At 31.4% G+C, this 23873-nt stretch overlaps 1 protein-coding gene across 30 annotated transcripts in view; it reads left to right on the top strand.

The window, feature by feature from the left end:
* LOC130414614 (mucin-2-like) overlaps window positions 1-23873 on the top strand; it is a 112603-nt gene that overhangs the window by 12508 nt on the left and 76222 nt on the right. For 6 of the 30 annotated variants that reach the window (XM_056740605.1, XM_056740604.1, XM_056740622.1 and 3 more), the window contains 33 exons: window positions 282-353; window positions 654-692; window positions 1819-1890; window positions 2191-2229; window positions 3092-3163; window positions 3464-3502; window positions 4668-4739; window positions 4922-4960; window positions 5827-5898; window positions 6199-6237; window positions 7106-7177; window positions 7711-7782; window positions 8083-8121; window positions 8990-9061; window positions 9362-9400; window positions 10563-10634; window positions 10935-10973; window positions 11840-11911; window positions 12212-12250; window positions 13118-13189; window positions 13483-13521; window positions 14797-14868; window positions 15224-15286; window positions 17570-17623; window positions 17769-17834; window positions 18042-18098; window positions 18337-18354; window positions 18721-18753; window positions 19123-19155; window positions 19524-19556; window positions 19635-19694; window positions 19816-19909; window positions 19985-20134. In XM_056740605.1, coding sequence (XP_056596583.1) covers window positions 282-353; window positions 654-692; window positions 1819-1890; window positions 2191-2229; window positions 3092-3163; window positions 3464-3502; window positions 4668-4739; window positions 4922-4960; window positions 5827-5898; window positions 6199-6237; window positions 7106-7177; window positions 7711-7782; window positions 8083-8121; window positions 8990-9061; window positions 9362-9400; window positions 10563-10634; window positions 10935-10973; window positions 11840-11911; window positions 12212-12250; window positions 13118-13189; window positions 13483-13521; window positions 14797-14868; window positions 15224-15286; window positions 17570-17623; window positions 17769-17834; window positions 18042-18098; window positions 18337-18354; window positions 18721-18753; window positions 19123-19155; window positions 19524-19556; window positions 19635-19694; window positions 19816-19909; window positions 19985-20087 — 1868 coding nt within the window. In that variant the 3' untranslated portion in view covers window positions 20088-20134. The remainder of the gene's footprint in view (window positions 1-281; window positions 354-653; window positions 693-1818; window positions 1891-2190; window positions 2230-3091; window positions 3164-3463; window positions 3503-4667; window positions 4740-4921; window positions 4961-5826; window positions 5899-6198; window positions 6238-7105; window positions 7178-7710; window positions 7783-8082; window positions 8122-8989; window positions 9062-9361; window positions 9401-10562; window positions 10635-10934; window positions 10974-11839; window positions 11912-12211; window positions 12251-13117; window positions 13190-13482; window positions 13522-14796; window positions 14869-15223; window positions 15287-17569; window positions 17624-17768; window positions 17835-18041; window positions 18099-18336; window positions 18355-18720; window positions 18754-19122; window positions 19156-19523; window positions 19557-19634; window positions 19695-19815; window positions 19910-19984; window positions 20135-23873) is intronic. The other 24 variants (XM_056740597.1, XM_056740596.1, XM_056740601.1 and 21 more) reach the window with 24 other exon arrangements.

Raw genomic sequence — 23873 nt, 5'->3', positions numbered from 1 at the left:
ATTGAGTGTAGTTGTTGTTTTAACTGTAAAAAATATTGTTTTTACTTCTTATAGCTAATGTAATTTTACTAACAATTACTGGTATACTGTATGAAATGTTATTGCCTGTGCAGGTCATTGTATTCATTGTAATCATATACTTATGTTTATTTTATTTTGGTATCAGAATAGTTAAATATTGCCAATGATGTTAGCTTTCGAACTAGCATTTTTTTTTAAATATTTAAGTTCTTAGTAAAATGTAATCACATCATGAGAATTGAGTGTTTTGTATTTTATAGCACTTGGCACCACCACAGCAACCCCTGTCATTACAAGCGCCTCTTCAGCATCTCAAACATCAACTGCTACAAGTGAGTGTAGTTTTTATTGTTGTTTTAACTGTATAGAAAAATATTTTTTGAGCTTACAGCTAATGTAATTTTACCAACAATTTTTGTTTTGCAGTATGCAATATAATTCAGTGTGCAGGTCAATGTATTCATTGTGATTACATAGCCTACTTAGGTTTATTATATTTAGGTATAAGAATGGTTCAATATTTTAAATTATGTAAGCTTTTGAATTAACATTTTAATAATAAAAAATAGTTTTATGTAGTTCTTGGTAAAAGGCAAATCACATCATGAGAATTGTGTGTTTGTGTTTTAAAGCAGTTGAAAGTACCACAGCTCAAATGTCAACTTCTGCAAGTGAGTGTTGTTGTTTATGAACAATTATATTAACATGATAATAGCCATTGTGTGCAGAATGTTGTCTTTATTGTAAACATGAACAAGATATGTCCTTCTGAACATGCCTGGAAATGTTTAGTTTATTTCAAGTTCTTCATTGTCATATGTAGGTAGAGTACATGTTTTACTTTGTTTGCTCACGGCCAAGGCAACATACAGAACAATATAAATATGAAAAAATATACAATAAAAGTCAAATTTGGAAAGAACAATCGAACTGAAAACTAATAGAAAATGACAAGTCAGTAATCGTCAATAAAAATAGAATAGACAATTAAAGGAGATTTCATCCTCATGAAATTGTAAGTCAAAAAGTGACATTGTTAATCTAAAAATAATTTCCTACCACAACATTTTATTTAAAACTATTACTCTTGTTGGCATTTTAAGGTAAATACATTTTAGATAGTTCAGAGTAAATCGTATTTCAAATCACATCATTAGAAGTGAGTGCTTGTGTTTTATAGCAGTTGAAAGTACCACAGCGCCCTCTGTCGATACAAGCGCGACAGCTCAGTCTCAAAATCAACTGATACAATTGAGTGTAGTTGTTGTTTTAACTGTAAAAAATATTGTTTTTACTTCTTATAGCTAATGTAATTTTACTAACAATTACTGGTATAATGTATGAAATATTATTGCCTGTGCTGGTCATTGTATTCATTGTAATCATATACTTATGTTTATTTTATTTTGGTATCAGAATAGTTAAAAATCGCCAATGATGTTAGCTTTCGAACTAGCAATTTTAAAAATAATATTTTAAGTTCTTAGTATAATGTAAATCACATCATGTGAAGTGAGTGTTGTTGCTTATTGACAATTATAAACGCTAGGAATTCTGTTATACTGTGAATTATTGTTGCCTTTGTTTGAATTAAAAAAATAGTTAAATAAACACCATGCACTGTGGTGTGTTTTACCGTTTTTGTGTTTTTCTTATTTTCTCCTGTAAAGCAGCTTTGGAACAATGCACATTGTGAAAAGCGCTATATAGATAAAATTTAATTTAATTGGTTGAATTAATATAGTTTGCAGTAAAATGTAATCACATCATGAGAATTCAGTGTTTTGTGTTTTATAGCAATTGGCACCACTACAGCAACCCCTGTCATTACAAGCGCCTCTTCAGCATCTCAAACATCAACTGCTACAAGTGAGTGTAGTTTTTGTTGTTGTTTTAACTGTATAGAAAAATATTTTTTGAGCTTACAGCTAATATAATTTTACCAACAATTATTGTTTTGCAGTATGCAATATAATTCAGTGTGCAGGTCAATGTATTCATTGTAATAACATAGCCTACTTAGGTTTATTATATTTAGGTATAATAATGGTTCAATATTTTTAATTATGTAAGCTTTTGAATTAACATTTTAATAATAAAAAATAGCTTCATGTAGTTCTTGGTAAAAGGCAAATCACATCATGAGAATTGTGTGTTTGTGTTTTAAAGCAGTTGAAAGTACCACAGCTCAAATGTCAACTTCTGCAAGTGAGTGTTGTTGTTTATGAACAATTATATAAACATATAAATAGCCATCGTGTGCAGAATGTTGTCTTTATTGTAAACATGAACATGATATGTCTTTCTGAACATGCCTGGAAATGTTTAGTTTATTTCAAGTTCTTTATTGTCATATTTAGGTAGAGTACAATTTTTAGTTTGCTTGCTCACGGCCAAGGCAACAATCAGAACAATATAAATATGAAAAAAATATACAATAAAAGTCAAATTAGGAAAGAACAATCGAACTGAATACTAATAGAAAATGACAAGTCAGTAATCGTCAATAAAAATAGAATAGACAATTAAAGGAGATTTCATCCTCATGAAATTGTAAGTAAAAAAGTGACATTGTTAATCTAAAAATAATTTCCTACCACAACATTTTATTTAAAACTATTACTCTTGTTGGCATTTTAAGGTAAATACATTTTAGATAGTTCAGAGTAAATCGTATTTCAAATCACATCATTAGAAGTGAGTGCTTGTGTTTTATAGCAGTTGAAAGTACCATAGCGCCCTCTGTCGATACAAGCGCGTCAGCTCAGTTTCAAAAATCAACTGATACAATTGAGTGTAGTTGTTGTTTTAACTGTAAAAAATATTATTTTTACTTCTTATAGCTAATGTAATTTTACTAACAATTACTGGTATACTGTATGAAATGTTATTGCCTGTGCAGGTCATTGTATTCATTGTAATCATATACTTATGTTTATTTTATTTTGGTATCAGAATAGTTAAATATTGCCAATGATGTTAGCTTTCGAACTAGCATTTTTTTTTAAATATTTAAGTTCTTAGTAAAATGTAATCACATCATGAGAATTGAGTGTTTTGTATTTTATAGCACTTGGCACCACCACAGCAACCCCTGTCATTACAAGCGCCTCTTCAGCATCTCAAACATCAACTGCTACAAGTGAGTGTAGTTTTTATTGTTGTTTTAACTGTATAGAAAAATATTTTTTGAGCTTACAGCTAATGTAATTTTACCAACAATTTTTGTTTTGCAGTATGCAATATAATTCAGTGTGCAGGTCAATGTATTCATTGTGATTACATAGCCTACTTAGGTTTATTATATTTAGGTATAAGAATGGTTCAATATTTTAAATTATGTAAGCTTTTGAATTAACATTTTAATAATAAAAAATAGTTTTATGTAGTTCTTGGTAAAAGGCAAATCACATCATGAGAATTGTGTGTTTGTGTTTTAAAGCAGTTGAAAGTACCACAGCTCAAATGTCAACTTCTGCAAGTGAGTGTTGTTGTTTATGAACAATTATATTAACATGATAATAGCCATTGTGTGCAGAATGTTGTCTTTATTGTAAACATGAACAAGATATGTCCTTCTGAACATGCCTGGAAATGTTTAGTTTATTTCAAGTTCTTCATTGTCATATGTAGGTAGAGTACATGTTTTACTTTGTTTGCTCACGGCCAAGGCAACATACAGAACAATATAAATATGAAAAAAATATACAATAAAAGTCAAACTAGGAAAGAACAATCGAACTGAATACTAATAGAAAATGACAAGTCAGTAATCGTCAATAAAAATAGAATAGACAATTAAAGGAGATTTCATCCTCATGAAATTGTAAGTAAAAAAGTGACATTGTTAATCTAAAAATCATTTCCTACCACAACATTTTATTTAAAACTATTACTCTTGTTGGCATTTTAAGGAAAATACATTTTAAATAGTTCAAAGTAAATTGTATTTCAAATCACATCATTAGAAGTGAGTGCTTGTGTTTTATAGCAGTTGAAAGTACCACAGCGCCCTCTGTCGATACAAGCGCGTCAGCTCAGTCTCAAAAATCAACTGATACAATTGAGTGTAGTTGTTGTTTTAACTGTAAAAAATATTATTTTTACTTATTTTACTAACTTTTACTACTTTTAACAATTACTACTAATTGTTAGTAATTTTACTAACAATTACTGGTATAATGTATGAAATATTATTGCCTGTGCAGGTCACTGTATTCATTGTAATCATATACTTATGTTTATTTTATTTTGGTATCAGAATAGTTAAAAATCGCCAATGATGTTAGCTTTCGAACTAGCAATTTTTTTTTTTTAGATATTTAAGTTCTTAGTATAATGTAAATCACACCATGTGAAGTGAGTGTTGTTGCTTATTGACAATTATAAACGCTAGGAATTCTGTTATACTGTGAATTATGGTTGCCTTTGTTTGAATAAAAAAAATAGTTTAATAAACACCATGCACTGTGGTGTGTTTTTCACCTTTTTTGTGTTTTTCTTATAATCTCCTGTAAATCGGCTTTGGAACAATGGACATTGTGAAAAGCGCTATATAGATAAAATTTAATTTAATTGGTTGAATTAATATAGTTTGCAGTAAAATGTAATCACATCATGAGAATTGAGTGTTTTGTGTTTTATAGCAATTGCCACCACCACAGCAACCCCTGTCATTACAAGCGCCTCTTCAGCATCTCAATCATCAACTGCTACAAGTGAGTGTAGTTTTTGTTGTTGTTTTAACTGTATAGAAAAATATTTTTTGAGCTTACAGCTAATGTAATTTTACTAACAATTTTTGTTTTGCAGTATGCGATATAATTCAGTGTGCAGGTTTTATGTATTTCTTGGTGAAAGGCAAATCACATCATGAGAATTGTGTGTTTGTGTTTTATAGCAGTTGAAAGTACCACAGCTCAAATATCAACTTCTGCAAGTGAGTGTTGTTGTTTATGAACAATTATATTAACATGATAATAGCCATCGTGTGCAGAATGTTGTCTTTATTGTAAACATGAACATGATATGTCCTTCTGAACATGCCTGGAAATGTTTAGTTCATTTCAAGTTCTTTATTGTCATATGTAGGTAGAGTACATGTTTTACTTTGTTTGCTCACGGCCAAGGCAACAATCAGAACAATATAAATATGAAAAAAATATACAATAAAAGGAAAATTTGGAAAGAACAATCGAACTGAATACTAATAGAAAATGACAAGTCAGTAATCGTCAATAAAAATAGAATAGACAATTAAAGGAGATTTCATCCTCATGAGATTGTAGTTTAAGTAAAAAGTGACATTGTTAATCTAAAAATCATTTCCTACCACAACATTTTATTTAAAACTATTACTCTTGTTGGCATTTTAAGGAAAATACATTTTAAATAGTTCAAAGTAAATTGTATTTCAAATCACATCATTAGAAGTGAGTGCTTGTGTTTTATAGCAGTTGAAAGTACCACAGCGCCCTCTGTCGATACAAGCGAGTCAGCTCAGTCTCAAAAGTCAACTGATACAATTGAGTGTAGTTGTTGTTTTAACTGTAAAAAATATTATTTTTACTTCTTATAGCTAATGTAATTTTACTAACAATTACTGGTATACTGTATGAAATGTTATTGCCTGTGCAGGTCATTGTATTCATTGTAATCATATACTTATGTTTATTTTATTTTGGTATCAGAATAGTTAAATATTGCCAATGATGTTAGCTTTCGAACTAGCATTTTTTTTTAAATATTTAAGTTCTTAGTAAAATGTAATCACATCATGAGAATTGAGTGTTTTGTATTTTATAGCACTTGGCACCACCACAGCAACCCCTGTCATTACAAGCGCCTCTTCAGCATCTCAATCATCAACTGCTACAAGTGAGTGTAGTTTTTATTGTTGTTTTAACTGTATAGAAAAATATTTTTTGAGCTTACAGCTAATGTAATTATACTAACAATTTTTGTTTTGCAGTATGCAATATAATTCAGTGTGCAGGTCAATGTATTCATTGTGATAACATAGCCTACTTAGGTTTATTATATTTAGGTATAAGAATGGTTCAATATTTTTAATTATGTAAGCTTTTGAATTAACATTTTAATAATAAAAAATAGTTTTATGTAGTTCTTGGTAAAAGGCAAATCACATCATGAGAATTGTGTGTTTGTGTTTTAAAGCAGTTGAAAGTACCACAGCTCAAATATCAACTTCTGCAAGTGAGTGTTGTTGTTCATGAACAATTATATTAACATGATAATAGCCATCGTGTGCAGAATGTTGTCTTTATTGTAAACATGAACATGATATGTCCTTCTGAACATGCCTGGAAATGTTTAGTTTATTTCAAGTTCTTCATTGTCATATGTAGGTAGAGTACATGTTTTACTTTGTTTGCTCACGGCCAAGGCAACAATCAGAACAATATAAATATGAAAAAAATATACAATAAAAGTCAAATTAGGAAAAAACAATCGAACTGAATACTAATAGAAAATGACAAGTCAGTAATCGTCAATAAAAATAGAATAGACAATTAAAGGAGATTTCATCCTCACGAAATTGTAGTGTAAGTAAAAAAGTGACATTGTTAATCTAAAAATAATTTCCTACCACAACATTTTATTTAAAACTATTACTCTTGTTGGCATTTTAAGGAAAATACATTTTAAATAGTTCAAAGTAAATTGTATTTCATATCACATCATTAGAAGTGAGTGCTTGTGTTTTATAGCAGTTAAAAGTACCACAGCGCCCTCTGTCGATACAAGCGCGTCAGCTCAGTCTCAAAAATCAACTGATACATTTGAGTGTAGTTGTTGTTTTAACTGTAAAAAATATTATTTATACTTCTTACAGCTAATGTAATTTTACTAACAATTACTGGTATAATGTATGAAATATTATTGCCTGTGCTGGTCATTGTATTCATTGTAATCATATACTTATGTTTATTTTATTTTGGTATCAGAATAGTTAAAAATCGCCAATGATGTTAGCTTTCGAACTAGCAATTTTTTTTTAAATATTTAAGTTCTTAGTAAAATGTAATCACATCATGAGAATTGATGGTTTTGTGTTTTATAGCACTTGGCACCACCACAGCAACCCCTGTCATTACAAGCGCCTCTTCAGCATCTCAAACATCAACTGCTACAAGTGAGTGTAGTTTTTATTGTTGTTTTAACTGTATAGAAAAAAATATTTTGAGCTTACAGCTAATGTAATTATACTAACAATTATTGTTTTGCAGTATGCGATATAATTCAGTGTGCAGGTCAACGTATTCATTGTAATTACATAGCATTCATTGTAATAACAATAACAATGATGTTAGCTTTCGATCTAGCAATTTTTTTTAGATATTTAAGTTCTTAGTATAATGTAAATCACATCATGTGAAGTGAGTGTTGTTGCTTATTGACAATTATAAACGCTAGGAATTCTGTTATACTGTGAATTATGGTTGCCTTTGTTTGAATAAAAAAATAATAATTTAATAAACACCATGCACTGTGGTGTGTTTTTCACCTTTTTTGTGTTTTTCTTATAATCTCCTGTAAATCGGCTTTGGAACAATGGACATTGTGAAAAGCGCTATATAAATAAAATTTAATTTAATTGGTTGAATTAATATAGTTTGCAGTAAAATGTAATCACATCATGAGAATTGAGTGTTTTGTGTTTTATAGCAATTGGCACCACCACAGCAACCCCTGTCATTACAAGCGCCTCTTCAGCATCTCAATCATCAACTGCTACAAGTGAGTGTAGTTTTTGTTGTTGTTTTAACTGTATAGAAAAATATTTTTTGAGCTTACAGCTAATGTAATTTTACCAACAATTATTGATTTGCAGTATGCAATATAATTCAGTGTGCAGGTCAATGTATTCATTGTGATTATTTACCCTACTTAGGTTTATTATATGTATGTATAAGAATGGTTCAATATTTTTAATTATGTAAGCTTTTGAATTAACATTTTAATAATAAAAAATAGTTTTATGTAGTTCTTGGTAAAAGGCAAATCACATCATGAGAATTGTGTGTTTGTGTATTAAAGCAGTTGAAAGTACCACAGCTCAAATGTCAACTTCTGCAAGTGAGTGTTGTTGTTTATGAACAATTATATTAACATGATAATAGCCATTGTGTGCAGAATGTTGTCTTTATTTTAAACATGAACATGATATGTCCTTCTGAACATGCCTGGAAATGTTTAGTTCATTTCAAGTTCTTCATTGTCATATGTAGGTAGAGTACATGTTTTACTTTGTTTGCTCACGGCCAAGGCAACAATCAGAACAATATAAATATGAAAAAATATACAATAAAAGGAAAATTTGGAAAGAACAATCGAACTGAATACTAATAGAAAATGACAAGTCAGTAATCGTCAATAAAAATAGAATAGACAATTAAAGGAGATTTCATCCTCATGAAATTGGAGTGTAGGTAAAAAAGTGACATTGTTAATCTAAAAATAATTTCCTACCACAACATTTTATTTAAAACTATTACTCTTGTTGGCATTTTAAGGAAAATACATTTTAAATAGTTCAGAGTAAATCGTATTTCAAATCACATCCTTAGAATTGAGTGCTTGTGTTTTATAGCAGTTGACAGTACCACAGCGCCCTCTGTCGATACAAGCGCGTCAGCTCAGTCTCAAAAATCAACTGATACAATTGAGTGTAGTTGTTGTTTTAACTGTAAAAAATATTATTTTTACTTCTTATAGCTAATGTAATTTTACTAACAATTACTGGTATACTGTATGAAATGTTATTTCCTGTGCAGGTCATTGTATTCATTGTAATCATATACTTATGTTTATTTTATTTTGGTATCAGAATAGTTAAATATTGCCAATGATGTTAGCTTTCGAACTAGCATTTTTTTTTTTAAATATTTAAGTTCTTAGTAAAATGTAATCACATCATGAGAATTGAGTGTTTTGTGTTTTATAGCACTTGGCACCACCACAGCAACCCCTGTCATTACAAGCGCCTCTTCAGCATCTCAATCATCAACTGCTACAAGTGAGCGTAGTTTTTGTTGTTGTTTTAACTGTATAGAAAAATATTTTTTGAGCTTGCAGCTAATTAAATTATACTAACAATTATTGTTTTGCAGTATGCAATATAATTCAGTGTGCAGGTCAATGTATTCATTGTAATAACATAGCCTACTTAGGTTTATTATATTTAGGTATAAGAATGGTTCAATGTTTTTAATTATTTAAGCTTTTGAATTAACATTTTAATAATAAAAAATAGTTTTATGTAGTTCTTGGTGAAAGGCAAATCACATTATGAGAATTGTGTGTTTGTGTTTTAAAGCAGTTGAAAGTACCACAGCTCAAATATCAACTTCTGCAAGTGAGTGTTGTTGTTTATGAACAATTATATAAACATTTAAATAGCCATTGTGTGCAGAATGTTGTCTTTATTGTAAACATGAACATGATATGTCCTTCTGAACATGCCTGGAAATGTTTAGTTTATTTCAAGTTCTTCATTGTCATATGTAGGTAGAGTACATGTTTTACTTTGTTTGCTCACGGCCAAGGCAACAAACAGAACAATATAAATAAGAAAAAAATATACAATAAAAGTCAAACTAGGAAAGAACAATCGAACTGAATACTAATAGAAAATGACAAGTCAGTAATCCTCAATAAAAATAGAATAGACAATTAAAGGAGATTTCATCCTCATGAAATTGTAAGTAAAAAAGTGACATTGTTAATCTAAAAATAATTTCCTACCACAACATTTTATTTAAAACTATTACTCTTGTTGACATTTTAAGGAAAATACATTTTAAATAGTTCAAAGTAAATTGTATTTCATATCACATCATTAGAAGTGAGTGCTTGTGTTTTATAGCAGTTGAAAGTACCACAGCGCCCTCTGTCGATACAAGCGCGTCAGCTCAGTCTCAAAAATCAACTGATACAATTGAGTGTAGTTGTTGTTTTAACTGTAAAAAATATTATTTTTACTTATTTTACTAACTTTTACTACTTTTAACAATTACTACTAATTGTTAGTAATTTTACTAACAATTACTGGTATAATGTATGAAATATTATTGCCTGTGCAGGTCATTGTATTCATTGTAATCATATACTTATGTTTATTTTATTTTGGTATTAGAATAGTTAAAAATCTCCAATGATGTTAGCTTTCGAACTAGCAATTTTTTTTTAGATATTTAAGTTCTTAGTATAATGTAAATCACACCATGTGAAGTGAGTGTTGTTGCTTATTGATAATTATTAACGCTAGGAATTCTGTTATACTGTGAATTATGGTTGCCTTTGTTTGAATAAAAAAAATAGTTAAATAAACACCATGCACTGTGGTGCGTTTTTCACCTTTTTTGTGTTTTTCTTATAATCTCCTGTAAATCGGCTTGGGAACAATGGACATTGTGAAAAGCGCTATATAAATAAAATTTAATTTAATTGGTTGAATTAATATAGTTTGCAGTAAAATGTAATCACATCATGAGAATTGAGTGTTGTGTGTTTTATAGCAATTGGTACCACTACAGCAACCCCTGTCATTACAAGCGCCTCTTCAGCATCTCAAACATCAACTGCTACAAGTGAGTGTAGTTTTTGTTGTTGTTTTAACTGTATAGAAAAATATTTTTTGAGCTTACACCTAATGTAATTTTACCAACAATTATTGATTTGCAGTATGCAATATAATTCAGTGTGCAGGTCAATGTATTCATTGTAATAACATAGCCTACTTAGGTTTATTATATGTAGGTATAAGAATGGTTCAATATTTTTAATTATGTAAGCTTTTGAATTAACATTTTAATAATAAAGAAGAGTTTTATGTAGTTCTTGGTAAAAGGCAAATCACATCATGAGAATTGTGTGTTTGTGTTTTAAAGCAGTTGAAAGTACCACAGCTCAAATATCAACTTCTGCAAGTGAGTGTTGTTGTTCATGAACAATTATATTAACATGATAATAGCCATCGTGTGCAGAATGTTGTCTTTATTGTAAACATGAACATGATATGTCCTTCTGAACATGCCTGGAAATGTTTAGTTTATTTCAAGTTCTTCATTGTCATATGTAGGTAGAGTACATGTTTTACTTTGTTTGCTCACGGCCAAGGCAACATACAGAACAATATAAATATGAAAAAAATATACAATAAAAGGAAAATTTGGAAAGAACAATCGATCTGAATACTAATAGAAAATGACAAGTCAGTAATCGTCAATAAAAATAGAATAGACAATTAAAGGAGATTTCATCCTCATGAAATTGTAGTGTAAGTAAAAAGTGACATTGTTAATCTAAAAATAATTTCCTACCACAACATTTTATTTAAAACTATTACTCTTGTTGGCATTTTAAGGAAAATACATTTTAGATAGTTCAGAGTAAATCGTATTTCAAATCACATCATTAGAAGTGAGTGCTTGTGTTTTATAGCAGTTGAAAGTACCACAGCGCCCTCTGTCGATACAAGCGCGTCAGCTCAGTCTCAAAAATCAACTGATACAATTGAGTGTAGTTGTTGTTTTAACTGTAAAAAATATTATTTTTACTTCTTATAGCTAATGTAATTTTACTAACAATTACTGGTATACTGTATGAAATGTTATTGCCTGTGCAGGTCATTGTATTCATTGTAATCATATACTTATGTTTATTTTATTTTGGTATCAGAATAGTTAAATATTGCCAATGATGTTAGCTTTCGAACTAGCATTTTTTTTTAAATATTTAAGTTCTTAGTAAAATGTAATCACATCATGAGAATTGAGTGTTTTGTGTTTTATAGCACTTGGCACCACCACAGCAACCCCTGTCATTACAAGCGCCTCTTCAGCATCTCAATCATCAACTGCTACAAGTGAGTGTAGTTTTTATTGTTGTTTTAACTGTATAGAAAAATATTTTTTGAGCTTACAGCTAATGTATTTATACTAACAATTTTTGTTTTGCAGTATGCAATATAATTCAGTGTGCAGGTCAATGTATTCATTGTGATTACATAGCCTACTTAGGTTTATTATATTTAGGTATAAGAATGGTTCAATATTTTAAATTATGTAAGCTTTTGAATTAACATTTTAATAATAAAGAATAGTTTTATGTAGTTCTTGGTAAAAGGCAAATCACATCATGAGAATTGTGTGTTTGTGTTTTAAAGCAGTTGAAAGTACCACAGCTCAAATATCAACTTCTGCAAGTGAGTGTTGTTGTTTATGAACAATTATATTAACATGATAATAGCCATTGTGTTCAGAATGTTGTTTTTATTGTAAACATCAACATGATATGTCTTTCTGAACATGCCTGGAAATGTTTAGTTTATTTCAAGTTCTTCATTGTCATATGTAGGTAGAGTACAATTTTTACTTTGCTTGCTCACGGCCAAGGCAACAATCAGAACAATATAAATATGAAAAAATATACAATAAAAGTCAAATTTGGAAAGAACAATCGAACTGAATACTAATAGAAAATGACAAGTCAGTAATCGTCAATAAAAATAGAATAGACAATTAAAGGAGATTTCATCCTCACGAAATTGTAGTGTAAGTAAAAAAGTGACATTGTTAATCTAAAAATAATTTCCTACCACAACATTTTATTTAAAACTATTACTCTTGTTGGCATTTTAAGGAAAATACATTTTAAATAGTTCAAAGTAAATTGTATTTCAAATCACATCATTAGAAGTGAGTGCTTGTGTTTTATAGCAGTTAAAAGTACCACAGCGCCCTCTGTCGATACAAGCGCGTCAGCTCAGTCTAAAAAGTCAACTGATACATTTGAGTGTAGTTGTTGTTTTAACTGTAAAAAATATTAATTTTACTTCTTACAGCTAATGTAATTTCACTAACAATTACTGGTATAATGTATGAAATATTATTGCCTGTGCTGGTCATTGTATTCATTGTAATCATATACTTATGTTTATTTTATTTTGGTATCAGAATAGTTAAATATCGCCAATGATGTTAGCTTTCGAACTAGCAATTTTTTTTTAAATATTTAAGTTCTTAGTAAAATGTAATCACACCATGAGAATTGAGTGTTTTGTATTTTATAGCACTTGGCACCACCACAGCAACCCCTGTCATTACAAGCGCCTCTTCAGCATCTCAATCATCAACTGCTACAAGTGAGTGTAGTTTTTATTGTTGTTTTAACTGTATAGAAAAATATTTTTTGAGCTTACAGCTAATGTAATTTACTAACAATTACTGGTATACTGTATGAAATATTATTGCCTGTGCTGGTCATTGTATTCATTGTAATCATATACTTATGTTTATTTTATTTTGGTATAAGAATGGTTCAATGTTTTTAATTATTTAAGCTTTTGAATTAACGTTTTAATAATAAAAATAGTTTTATGTAGTTCTTGGTAAAAGGCAAATCACATCATGAGAATTGTGTGTTTGTGTTTTATAGCAGTTGAAAGTACCACAGCTCAAATATCAACTTCTGCAAGTGAGTGTTGTTGTTTATGAACAATTATATAAACATGTAAATAGCCATCGTGTGCAGAATGTTGTCTTTATTGTAAACATGAACATGATATGTCCTTCTGAACATGCCTGGAAATGTTTAGTTTATTTCAATTTCTTTATTGTCATATGCAGGTAGAGTACAATTTTTACTTTGCTTGATCAGGGCCAAGGCAACATACAGAACAATATAAATATGAATAAAATATACAATAAAAGTCAAATTAGGAAAGAACAATCGAACTGAATACTAATAGAAAATGACGAGTCAGTAATCCTCAATAAAAATAGAATAGACAATTAAAGGAGATTTCATCCTCACGAAATTGTAAGTAAAAAAGTGACATTGTTAATCTAAAAATCATTTCCTACCACAACATTTTATTTAAAACTATTACTCTTGTTGCCATTTTAAGGAAAATACATTTTAAATAGTTCAAAGTAAATTGTATTTCAAATCACATCATTAGAAGTGAGTGCTTTTGTTTTATAGCAGTTGAAAGTATCACAACGCCAATGCCATTGTTGCCAATGATTTTAGCTTTCGAACTAGCAACTTAGTATAATGTAAATCACATCATGTGAAGTAAGAGTTGTTGCTTATGGAATGTTATAAACACTAAGAATTATGTAATACTGTTGTCACTGATTGCAAGGACAGAGAACCCAGGCGCAGACAGGAGTGATGAAAAACAAAGAATTGAATAAATTAAAACAAAATATAGACCCACAAGCGGGTAAAACAATACTGACAAAGGGATGATGACACACTTTAATGGGAAATAAATGCATCTTCATTTTACTGTTAATAATGAACTGTATATTGTGCTTATATTTGAGTATCTAGATTCTAGAACGGTGGTTCTCAACAGGGGGTCCGTGCCCCACAAGGGTGCCCCAACTGACTTCCAAGGGGGCCTCAATATGACCTACCTTTTAAAATAGGTTTTGTAGTTAATACACGTTTTTATACTCAAAATGCAATCTGTACGAACCGCTCCCAAGTCCTGTGTATTTGGACATAAGTGCAACACTGTTCTCGTAAAATATGTGATGCCATGAAAGTCCTTCCCCACTAATTCATATATTTATGTCTATTTATAGAGTTTATAACGAAACATATTATAAATCACATAATGATAATTGTGTTTTAGTTTTTCATATCACTTTTCAATTATGGATGCATGTAAACATATATCGTTTTATAGACTTCACAGTAGAATACAAATTGATAGAATTGATTGTTTGTGTTTTTTAGCAGTTGTAAGTACCACAGCGCCCACTGGTGATACAAGCACTTCAACTCAGTCTTCAACATCAACTGCTACAAGTGAGTATTTTGGTTTATATACAGTTACATAAACACAACAGGAATGATTGGTGTTCAAATATATATATATATATATATATATATATATATATATATATATATATATAGTTATAGTTATAGTTATAGCAGTTAATGCGATTTAAAAAAAAAGTGTATGCCATTGCATTGTAAACACTGTTATCATGAAGATATTCAGAGTATGTCCACAAGTGTTATTTATTTGATATCAATATCAAACACAATCTTCTTTTACTAGGAATTCTTTAACACTGTTAATGTTGTTAGCATTTAAAAAAAGTGTGTTACAGAGATTATAGTATCATGTAAATCACATTATGAGAATTGTGTTTTATAGCAGTTGAAAGAACAACAGTGCCCACTATTGGTTCAAGTACTTTACCAGCATCAACTGTTACACGTGAGTGTTGTTATTTATGGACAATTAAAAACAGAAGGAATTCTGTTATACTGTCAATTATGGTTGCCAAACCATTTAAAGATTTATAGACAAGGAGCAAGATTTTAAAATCTATGTCGATACACCTGACGTAATGCGACACCAGGCAGGACGCAAGTGTTTTTTGCTAGTTTCAGCCAGACGCAGTTATCATTTTCACATACAGCGCCAACTTGTTTAAATAGCAAGTTGTGTTCATGTGCATTGTTGGTGTGTCCCATTTTGAGGGATTATATATAATAGAATAAAATAAAAACAGAATAATACATCAATCATTTGAACAATCATCAATCGATTGAACATATTCAGAGAACAAGCTTGTCTTTATGATGGTGATAGAGTGTTCCAAAGTCTGGGGGCAGCAACACAAAGAGCACGATCGCCACCACACTTAAACTTTGGGACAATTTATAGATCCTGATTGGAAGATCGAAGGGATCTAGTTGGATGATATTCAGTCAGTAGCTTACAAAGATAAGTGGGGGCCAAACCATTTAAAGATTTATAGACAAGGAGCAAGATTTTAAAATCCACTCTAAGACGAACAGGCAAACAGTGTAAGGAGCATAAAATAGGAATAATATGCTTCCTCTTTTTAGCCCTACTTAGAAGTAGAGCCCCGGTGTTTTGAACGAGCTACAAGCCCGAAATGGCTGTCTGGCTAATCACGACATAAAGTGAGTTGTAGTAGTCCAGTCTAGATGAAATAAACGTATGGATTGCTTTTCCAAAGTCTTTAAAAGAGAGAAAAGGCTTTGCCTTAGAGAGCAGAAGCAGCTGAAAAAAGCAAGCTTTAACAACTCAGTTTATTTGACGGTCAAACTTTAAGCCATCATCAAAGATGAAACCCATGTTCTTTACCCATGATTTTAAACTTGGAGACACCCCCCCAAATCCAGTGACAAAGAATTAGAAAATTCAGATGGGCTAAAAAACATATTTTGGCTCTCATTAAAAATTTAATGAAAGCCAAACCTGCTCATCTGCCAAGTATGTGTGATGAGTAGAGAAACGACACGTACAGCAATTCATAGTTCATATGCCCCGGAGGGGACTTTAGTGATAGGTGCGACCCGTGGCCTGGTGAGTAAGTGGGGAATAAGGGCTCCGGGTGTGGACGAAACGTCGAGGGGTGGTGAACCGTGCCTCTCTTGTCCTTTGTGCAAAAGTGTAGGTTGGTGCATTGCTCTACGGCAGCTGCCGGTTGTCAGTCGTCTGAGCCTGAGATAGAACAGAAATTGATAGAAATAGAATCTATAAGCACCAGGACTGCAAAATCACCCGAATCACAAGATATGCAAATATCATTAAGAACCTTTAAAAGGTAGAAGTCTCGTTAGAACGACATTTATGGAAACTAGACTGAAAAGTTTAAAACATTGAGTTTTCAACTAAGTAACTAAAAATATTTTTTCCCCCAAATTCTTGGAGATTAAAGGCAGATTTAATTTTTTTTAACTGATTTCTTGAACAGTGGATAAACAACTGCATGTTTTAAGCTATCAAGCACTATTCCAGATTCTAGGCTGTGATTTATTATAATTAAAAGATCACTTAACATCACTAAAACTTGCTTAAATAACACAGGAGGAAGATATCCAAAGATGAACCAGAGGGCTTAAGCTATTCTACTATTTCCAATGAATCTGAGATTGAAATCAATTTAAACTGACTAAGAAAAATTCTAGAAACAGAAGCGATGGATGGATTAAAAAGTGATGGCATTATCACCAACTGAAGATCCCTAATCTTGCTTTCAAAGAAAATTAGGAATTATTTCACATGATGGAGAAGAGATTCAGGGAACAGGACATCCCACTGGGTTGAGGGTAGCATTAAAAATATTAAACAGAGTCTTTGGTCTAGAGCAGTTTTTGTTAATAATATCTGACAGATGTCGACATTTGGCTTTTTTCACTGCTTTCTGATATGTAAAAAGAGAATCTTAAGGGCTATTGACCAAATAAAACCTGGTCTTAAATCAATGATGTTGTATTTTTGTATTTATTTAAAGGAGGTGTTAGTAACATGTGCCTAACAAACAGCACAAAACATTTCAAAAATTACTAATAAAAGCATTCCAATGTTAACAATATTATTGTGTACATAAAGATGAAAATCCAGGTTGACGTGTAGATGGTCTGCGCGCCTTTATGCAGGAGCAGATCCATTTTGTGAACATTTGTGAAGAGAAATGAAATGTACTTCTAATCACACAATAAGAATTGTGTTTTTGTTTCATAGCACTTGACACAAGCAGAGCTCCCCCTGTCACAAGCACTTCTTCGACTGCTACAAGTTAGTCTTGTTGCTTACAGAAAATTTTAAACGCTAGGAATTATGTAATACTGTCAATTATGGATGCGTTTTAAAATATATATTTTATAGAGTTCACAGTAAAATACAAATTACATGAGAATTGATTGTTTGTGTTTTATGGCAGTTGTAAGTACAGTACCCACTGCTGATACAAGCACTTCAGCTCAGTCTTCAACATCAACTGCAACAAGTGAGTATTTTGGTTTATATACAGTTACATAAACACAACAGGAAAATTTAAGATGTTTCCTTTTAAGTTTATTATTAATTTGATATATTGGACTTATAGTTGTTTGCTTCAAACCACACCCTAAGCATTTAACATCAGGTTATAGTTTACAGAGATTAAAGTAAAATGTAAATCACATCATGAGAATTGTGTGTTTGTGTTTTGTAGCAGTTGAAATTACCACAGCGCATACAAGCACTTCTTTACCAACATCAACAGCTACAAGTGAGTTAACTGTAAAAAATGATTTACATTTTACTGGAATTGGAATAATTTTACTAAAAATTATTGGTAAAGGCCTACAGAATGAAATGTGATTGCGTATGCAGGTCATTGTATTCATTGTAATCATATAGTTATTTTTATTTTATTTTTATAGCATATTAAAGCATATTATCAATTATGTTAGCTTTTGAATTTTAATAAAATCACATCATGAAAATTGTGTCCTTGTGTTTTATAGCACATGGCACCACCACAAGTGAGTGTTGTTGCTTATGGACAATTATATAAATGCTTTAATGGGAATATTATAGATGTGTCCATCCATAATTTATTGTTAATGCGGAACTGTTTATTGTGCTAATAGTTGCTAGTAGTTATTCAGTTAACAGTTAATGTTGTTTTACTAATATTACATAATGAAATCACATTGTATAAAGGAATTGTATACACAGATTTATTTTATTGTTAGTATTAAGACAATCTTCTACTAATAATAATTTGTTAATACTACCAATTGGGTGAACATTTGAACAATATATATTTTACAAAGATAAGAATGAAACATTTCCAATAACACGATAAGATTAAGTGTGTTTTTGTTTTATATCACTTGACACCACAGTTCCTCATACAAGCAATTCTTTACCTCCTACAAGTGAGTGTGTATGTTTTTGAACAATTATATGAACACTAAAACATGTTTAAAATTATAGATGTACCCTTCTGAGTTTTTTGTTTAAACTAGAACTGTTTATTGTTCTTATAGTTGCTAATAGTTATTCAGTTTACAGCGTATGTGGTTTTAGTAATAATACAGAATGAAATGTCATTTTATAAAGGAATTGTATACACAGATTTATTTTATTGTTAGTATTAAGACAATCTTCTACTAATAATAATTTGTTAATACTACCAATTGGGTGAACATTTGAACAATATATATTTTACAAAGATAAGAATGAAACATTTCCAATAACACGATAAGATTAAGTGTGTTTTTGTTTTATATCACTTGACACCACAGTTCCTCATACAAGCAATTCTTTACCTCCTACAAGTGAGTGTGTATGTTTTTGAACAATTATATGAACACTAAAACATGTTTAAAATTATAGATGTGCCCTTCTGAGTTTATTGTTAAAGTAGAGCTGTTTATTGTTCTTATAGTTGCTAATAGTTATTCAGTTTACAGTTAACGTGGTTTTAGTAATAATACAGAATGAAATGTCATTGTATAAAGGAATTGTATACACAGATTTATTTTATTTTAGTATTAAAACAATCTTCCACTAATAATAATTATTTAATACTACCAATTGGGTGAACATTAAAAAAAAATATATAACTAATAAAGTTAAGAATGAACCATTTTCAATAACATGATAAGATTAAGTGTGTTTTGTTTTATATCACTTGACACCACAGTTACTCCTACAAGCACTTCTTTACCTCCTACAAGTGAGTGTGTATGTTTTTGAACAATTATATGAACACTAAAACAGGTTAACATGAAAATTTTGTCTTTGTGTTTTATAGCACTTGGCAACACCACAGTGCCCCCTGTCAATACAAGCACTTATTCACCAACACCCACAAGTGAGTGTTGTTGCTTATGGACAATTCTTTAATGGGAATATTATAGATTTGTCCTTCATATCTCCTCGTAAATAAATTACGTAGTGCATGATTAATTATTTAACCATGTTTTTTCACATAGAGCCTCCTGACTCTGGGATGATTGTTGGCATTACTCTGGGTTTGTTCTGTTTCATCATAATCATAATTCTTATTTTATTCATCTACAAAAGGAGGTGAGTTGTTTTATGACTATTTCAGAACATGTGATGCTTGTTAAGAACTCCACCAAAGTTATTTTTTATCTTCAGGCGAACAAAACCCGTTGAATATCCTACAGATATTCCAATCGATAACATTAGGTATCTTTGTAACTTTGTCTTAAAATATAAAGATTCAAAGTTGAATATTTGATAACACTAACTTAATTCAATGTTCTCTTTCTCTTCCAGAGGCAAAATGTAAGTTACACAATACAACGCACTATGTCTAATGTCTACAACACAATGTAACAATTTGTTTCTAAAGTGTTTCGCTTTATTATTATTTTTTCTTTATGAAGTTTTACATACTGAATACGACAAATCTTAATAATTTTACCAAAGATGGTAAAAAAAATCCTATATAATATTTTCACACATTTATACATTTCGGTATTACTAATGGTGAGCAGAAATTGCAAGACACTGACATTGAGCTCAACACTGAGCTCAAAACAATAGTTTAACTTCAGAAGTTTACTTTTTTTTTAGTCTTTTATGACTAACACTCTCCTCATGAACTAAGTTCCAGACATAGTCACCCATCATCGCTTTATCCCACGTTCCTTGTGCTACAGAAATTTCTATAATTTTCTGACAGTGACAATCAGATTTTTTTTTTAATTTGTGAAAATGTGTAGAGTTTTGGGCTGTGTTTCCCGGGACTTACTTGTTTGACTTACAGAAGGTATACTTAACTAAGAACGTTTCAAGAATGGGAAACACATCTTAACGATAAGGTAGAGCTTAAGGTATAACTTAAGAACGGTGTAGTGATAAGAAGGTTTCTGGAAACCCGGCCCTGGTTAGTTGCAATACACCGATATTTCGTAACTAATAATACACGATCAAAATATACAGTACTTGAGCTAAATATACACTAAAACATTGATGCTACATGGAAATAAATATTACCACAATAATTTGCACCACAGAATTGCACAAGAAATATAAAAAGGTCGTGCGAAAAAAAAATTGTTACCATCCATCCATCTTCTTTCGCTTCATGCTGGGCCGGGTCGTGTTGTGGCGAATCGGCCTTCCATCGCAGAAAGAAATCTCAGAGACAAGGGTTCCAGGTGCCAAGAGTTTAAACTTTATTTGCCCGGACAAACAAAGTGGGATATTCAGAGTTCATCTGAAGGGATCCAACGAATACATATCTGACTCCATCTTTTATACATTGTTTCCCAGTTGTTATCACAGTTTAAACCAATCATGTGTGCATGACATCGTCTTCTTCCAATCAGTTTTCATATGATATCACCTTTTCGTTAGCCCGTCCCTCTGCCCTCATAGTTCCGGCCTACCCTATTAAGATTTAATGGTGGCGTGAACTCCTCAAAAACAGGCGCCTCTTATCTTAACATTTTCCTGGGGGTTTCGGGGGCGATACATGATTTAACCATGTTCCTATCAAAGGTGAACTTATGGTTTAGCGATAATAAGCTTCCCGGTGTCCTTGGTGGTATGTTATTTACTTAAACTTCCCTACAAAAATGTGTGGGGTGTACGTCTTAGTTCTAAAAGATATATGGCGTGTGTGCAGATGTTCATCAGCTCATACTTATACATGAGGCCCAATATTGTTTCATAAGAATACATGAAACCTATAACGAACTAAATGTATTATTTTATATAAGAAAACTCAACACTATAATAGAAAAACCACCATATAATCCCCCCTTTGAGGCTGACAAGCCTCAGACTCCAACAAAATGGTATCTGTAAAAAGGAAATTATATAGTAATATAAATTGTAATATCTAAAATGTAACAAAAATTCCATAGTGCTCAAATTGATTAATAATTTGCGTGTGCATTCAGTTAATGATAAAATAGTTAAGATAACTTACTACGTAAGTTGACATGATACGTAGGTTCAAATACTTAGGTTACGAGCAAGCAATATACATGTAACAATAAAAAAAAAATCCTTCCAACATCTATAAATACTTCATAAAAGGAGTATTTCAGTTCTTAACCCTGTCTTAGACATCAATTTTGACCTCCTTTAGTCAATATTAGCATAAATGTGATCGTTATTCATGCAATGTTGTGATACATCATAAACAATAATCTGACTGGGAACAGTGGCTGCAGCTGTTCGTTGAAATAACTTAATGCACAGCGTCAATATAATGCATGCAATAAAGCAAGCCTCAATCAACATCAAATTTTTCATGTTATTAAACACACTTGTCATCCAGTCCCAATTCAATTCTTCTCAGTCAACCTCAGTTTTGATGAAAGTCTCAATCATTAAAGAGATGATCTTCCTTCCTTGCCAATGAGATGTTCCTTGTTCTCTGGAATATAGGTGCCACAGGTTTCTCCAATTACTGCACAAAGTCCTCCTTTCGCTGCTCTGAACTGGTCCAAGATCAGGCGATTTTGCAAAACTGTCCGTCGTATTCCACGTAGCTTCTCTTTGATGGCTTTCGTTAAAATTTTGTTGTCTTCATATATGACGTAAACTCAAATCTGGTGATCTCAACTTCATTCATTAAAGAGCTGTCTCCTAACATTGGACTAAAATCAGCTGAGACTTTCTCCTCCACAGTCCAGATGTGATGATTCTTTGGCACAGAGCTACCAGGAAAATCAAACAGTCCTCTTCGTGTCTTCTTTTGTCAAGTCATTATCTCATGTGGTATGATGATAACTCCACCATTTAACTTTATTAGGGAACACAGTCCTGTCCAGTTCCTCTGTATAAGTACAATCAGTACCCACACAGCCAGTAGTTGTCTTCAATGATTCCAGCGCCGCTTTCGTCCGGAACATCTATATTATTTTTCTGCCCATCGCTCCTGTTCTTGCTCTTTTCTCAGACATCTCAGACATGCCTCTCTGGTATTGCGGTTGGTTTTCGTCTCCTCATAGACATGTGAACACTTTTGTCACATGGTTCTTACCAAGTGATGACATCTTGTAGACTAGTTCCAGTAGATTCTTGCCGTTCGATTCGTCAGTCTCCACCACATATTCATTTCATGAGGATGTGGAGGACCAGGGTGGTCCATCAATGTGTCAAAGGTAGCGCTTAATCCATCGTTGATCTATCGTTTCCTTCGAATTGTTGATCCTTTGCTCAGAACAGAAGTGTAGTGTCACTCAGTTTGTCAAAGTTCTTTCCGGTGTCAATCGTTTCATCAAGCTTCACAGTGTCATTTGATGCAGTTCAATTCAGGGTTACATTGACCAGTTGTTTGCTAGTCGTGTCAGTAAATCTGGTTCTCTCTAAGATAGAAGCCATTTTCTGTTGTCGGAATAGTCATTCGATGTGGTCGGGAAGACTTGTCAAGATGCTTGGGTCCATCGCGTTACATTGCCTTATACATGCCCTGGGACCCACTCAAACTGGCCCAGATGAAAACCGTCTGGACGATGCTGTCTTCAGATATAACACTCACTGGCGCCACCCCTTGCTGCTATTTAGATCAGGTTCTGCTGCTCACTTGTTTGGCAACTTCTCATAATTCGGGAAGATACAATGACAAATACACATATGTGCACCCGGTGCACTCAGTTTTGATTATATCAATAAAATAATAAATGGAAATTACATGCTATATGTTTTAGATGCAAAAACAATAAACAAAATAAAACAAAACAAAATAGAATTCACACATGTTCACCAAGTGCACTCTCATAATAGTGTTTGATTATAGAGCACTAATGATTAACTGAAACATCAAACATTGAAACGTGTTGATGTCAAAATAATAAAAAGTAAAACAAAAATTAATCTAACTACCTGCCTAACAATGTCTAAGGTAATATCTAAAACTATTCCCACACATGATTATACAATTCTAAGCTCTTCTCTCTTGCTGTCCAAAAAAAAAAAAAAAATTTGTAATTCATGGGACACTTGTCTTTCTCATCGTGTTCCTCATATTTGCTTATAACAGCTAACATATTCAACATATTTTTCT

This window comes from Triplophysa dalaica, chromosome 24, assembly GCF_015846415.1.
Source record: "Triplophysa dalaica isolate WHDGS20190420 chromosome 24, ASM1584641v1, whole genome shotgun sequence".
NCBI classification, from domain to species: domain Eukaryota; kingdom Metazoa; phylum Chordata; class Actinopteri; order Cypriniformes; family Nemacheilidae; genus Triplophysa; species Triplophysa dalaica.
Note: the sequence above shows the minus strand (reverse complement) of the source record. Positions and strands in the feature narration are given on the sequence as shown.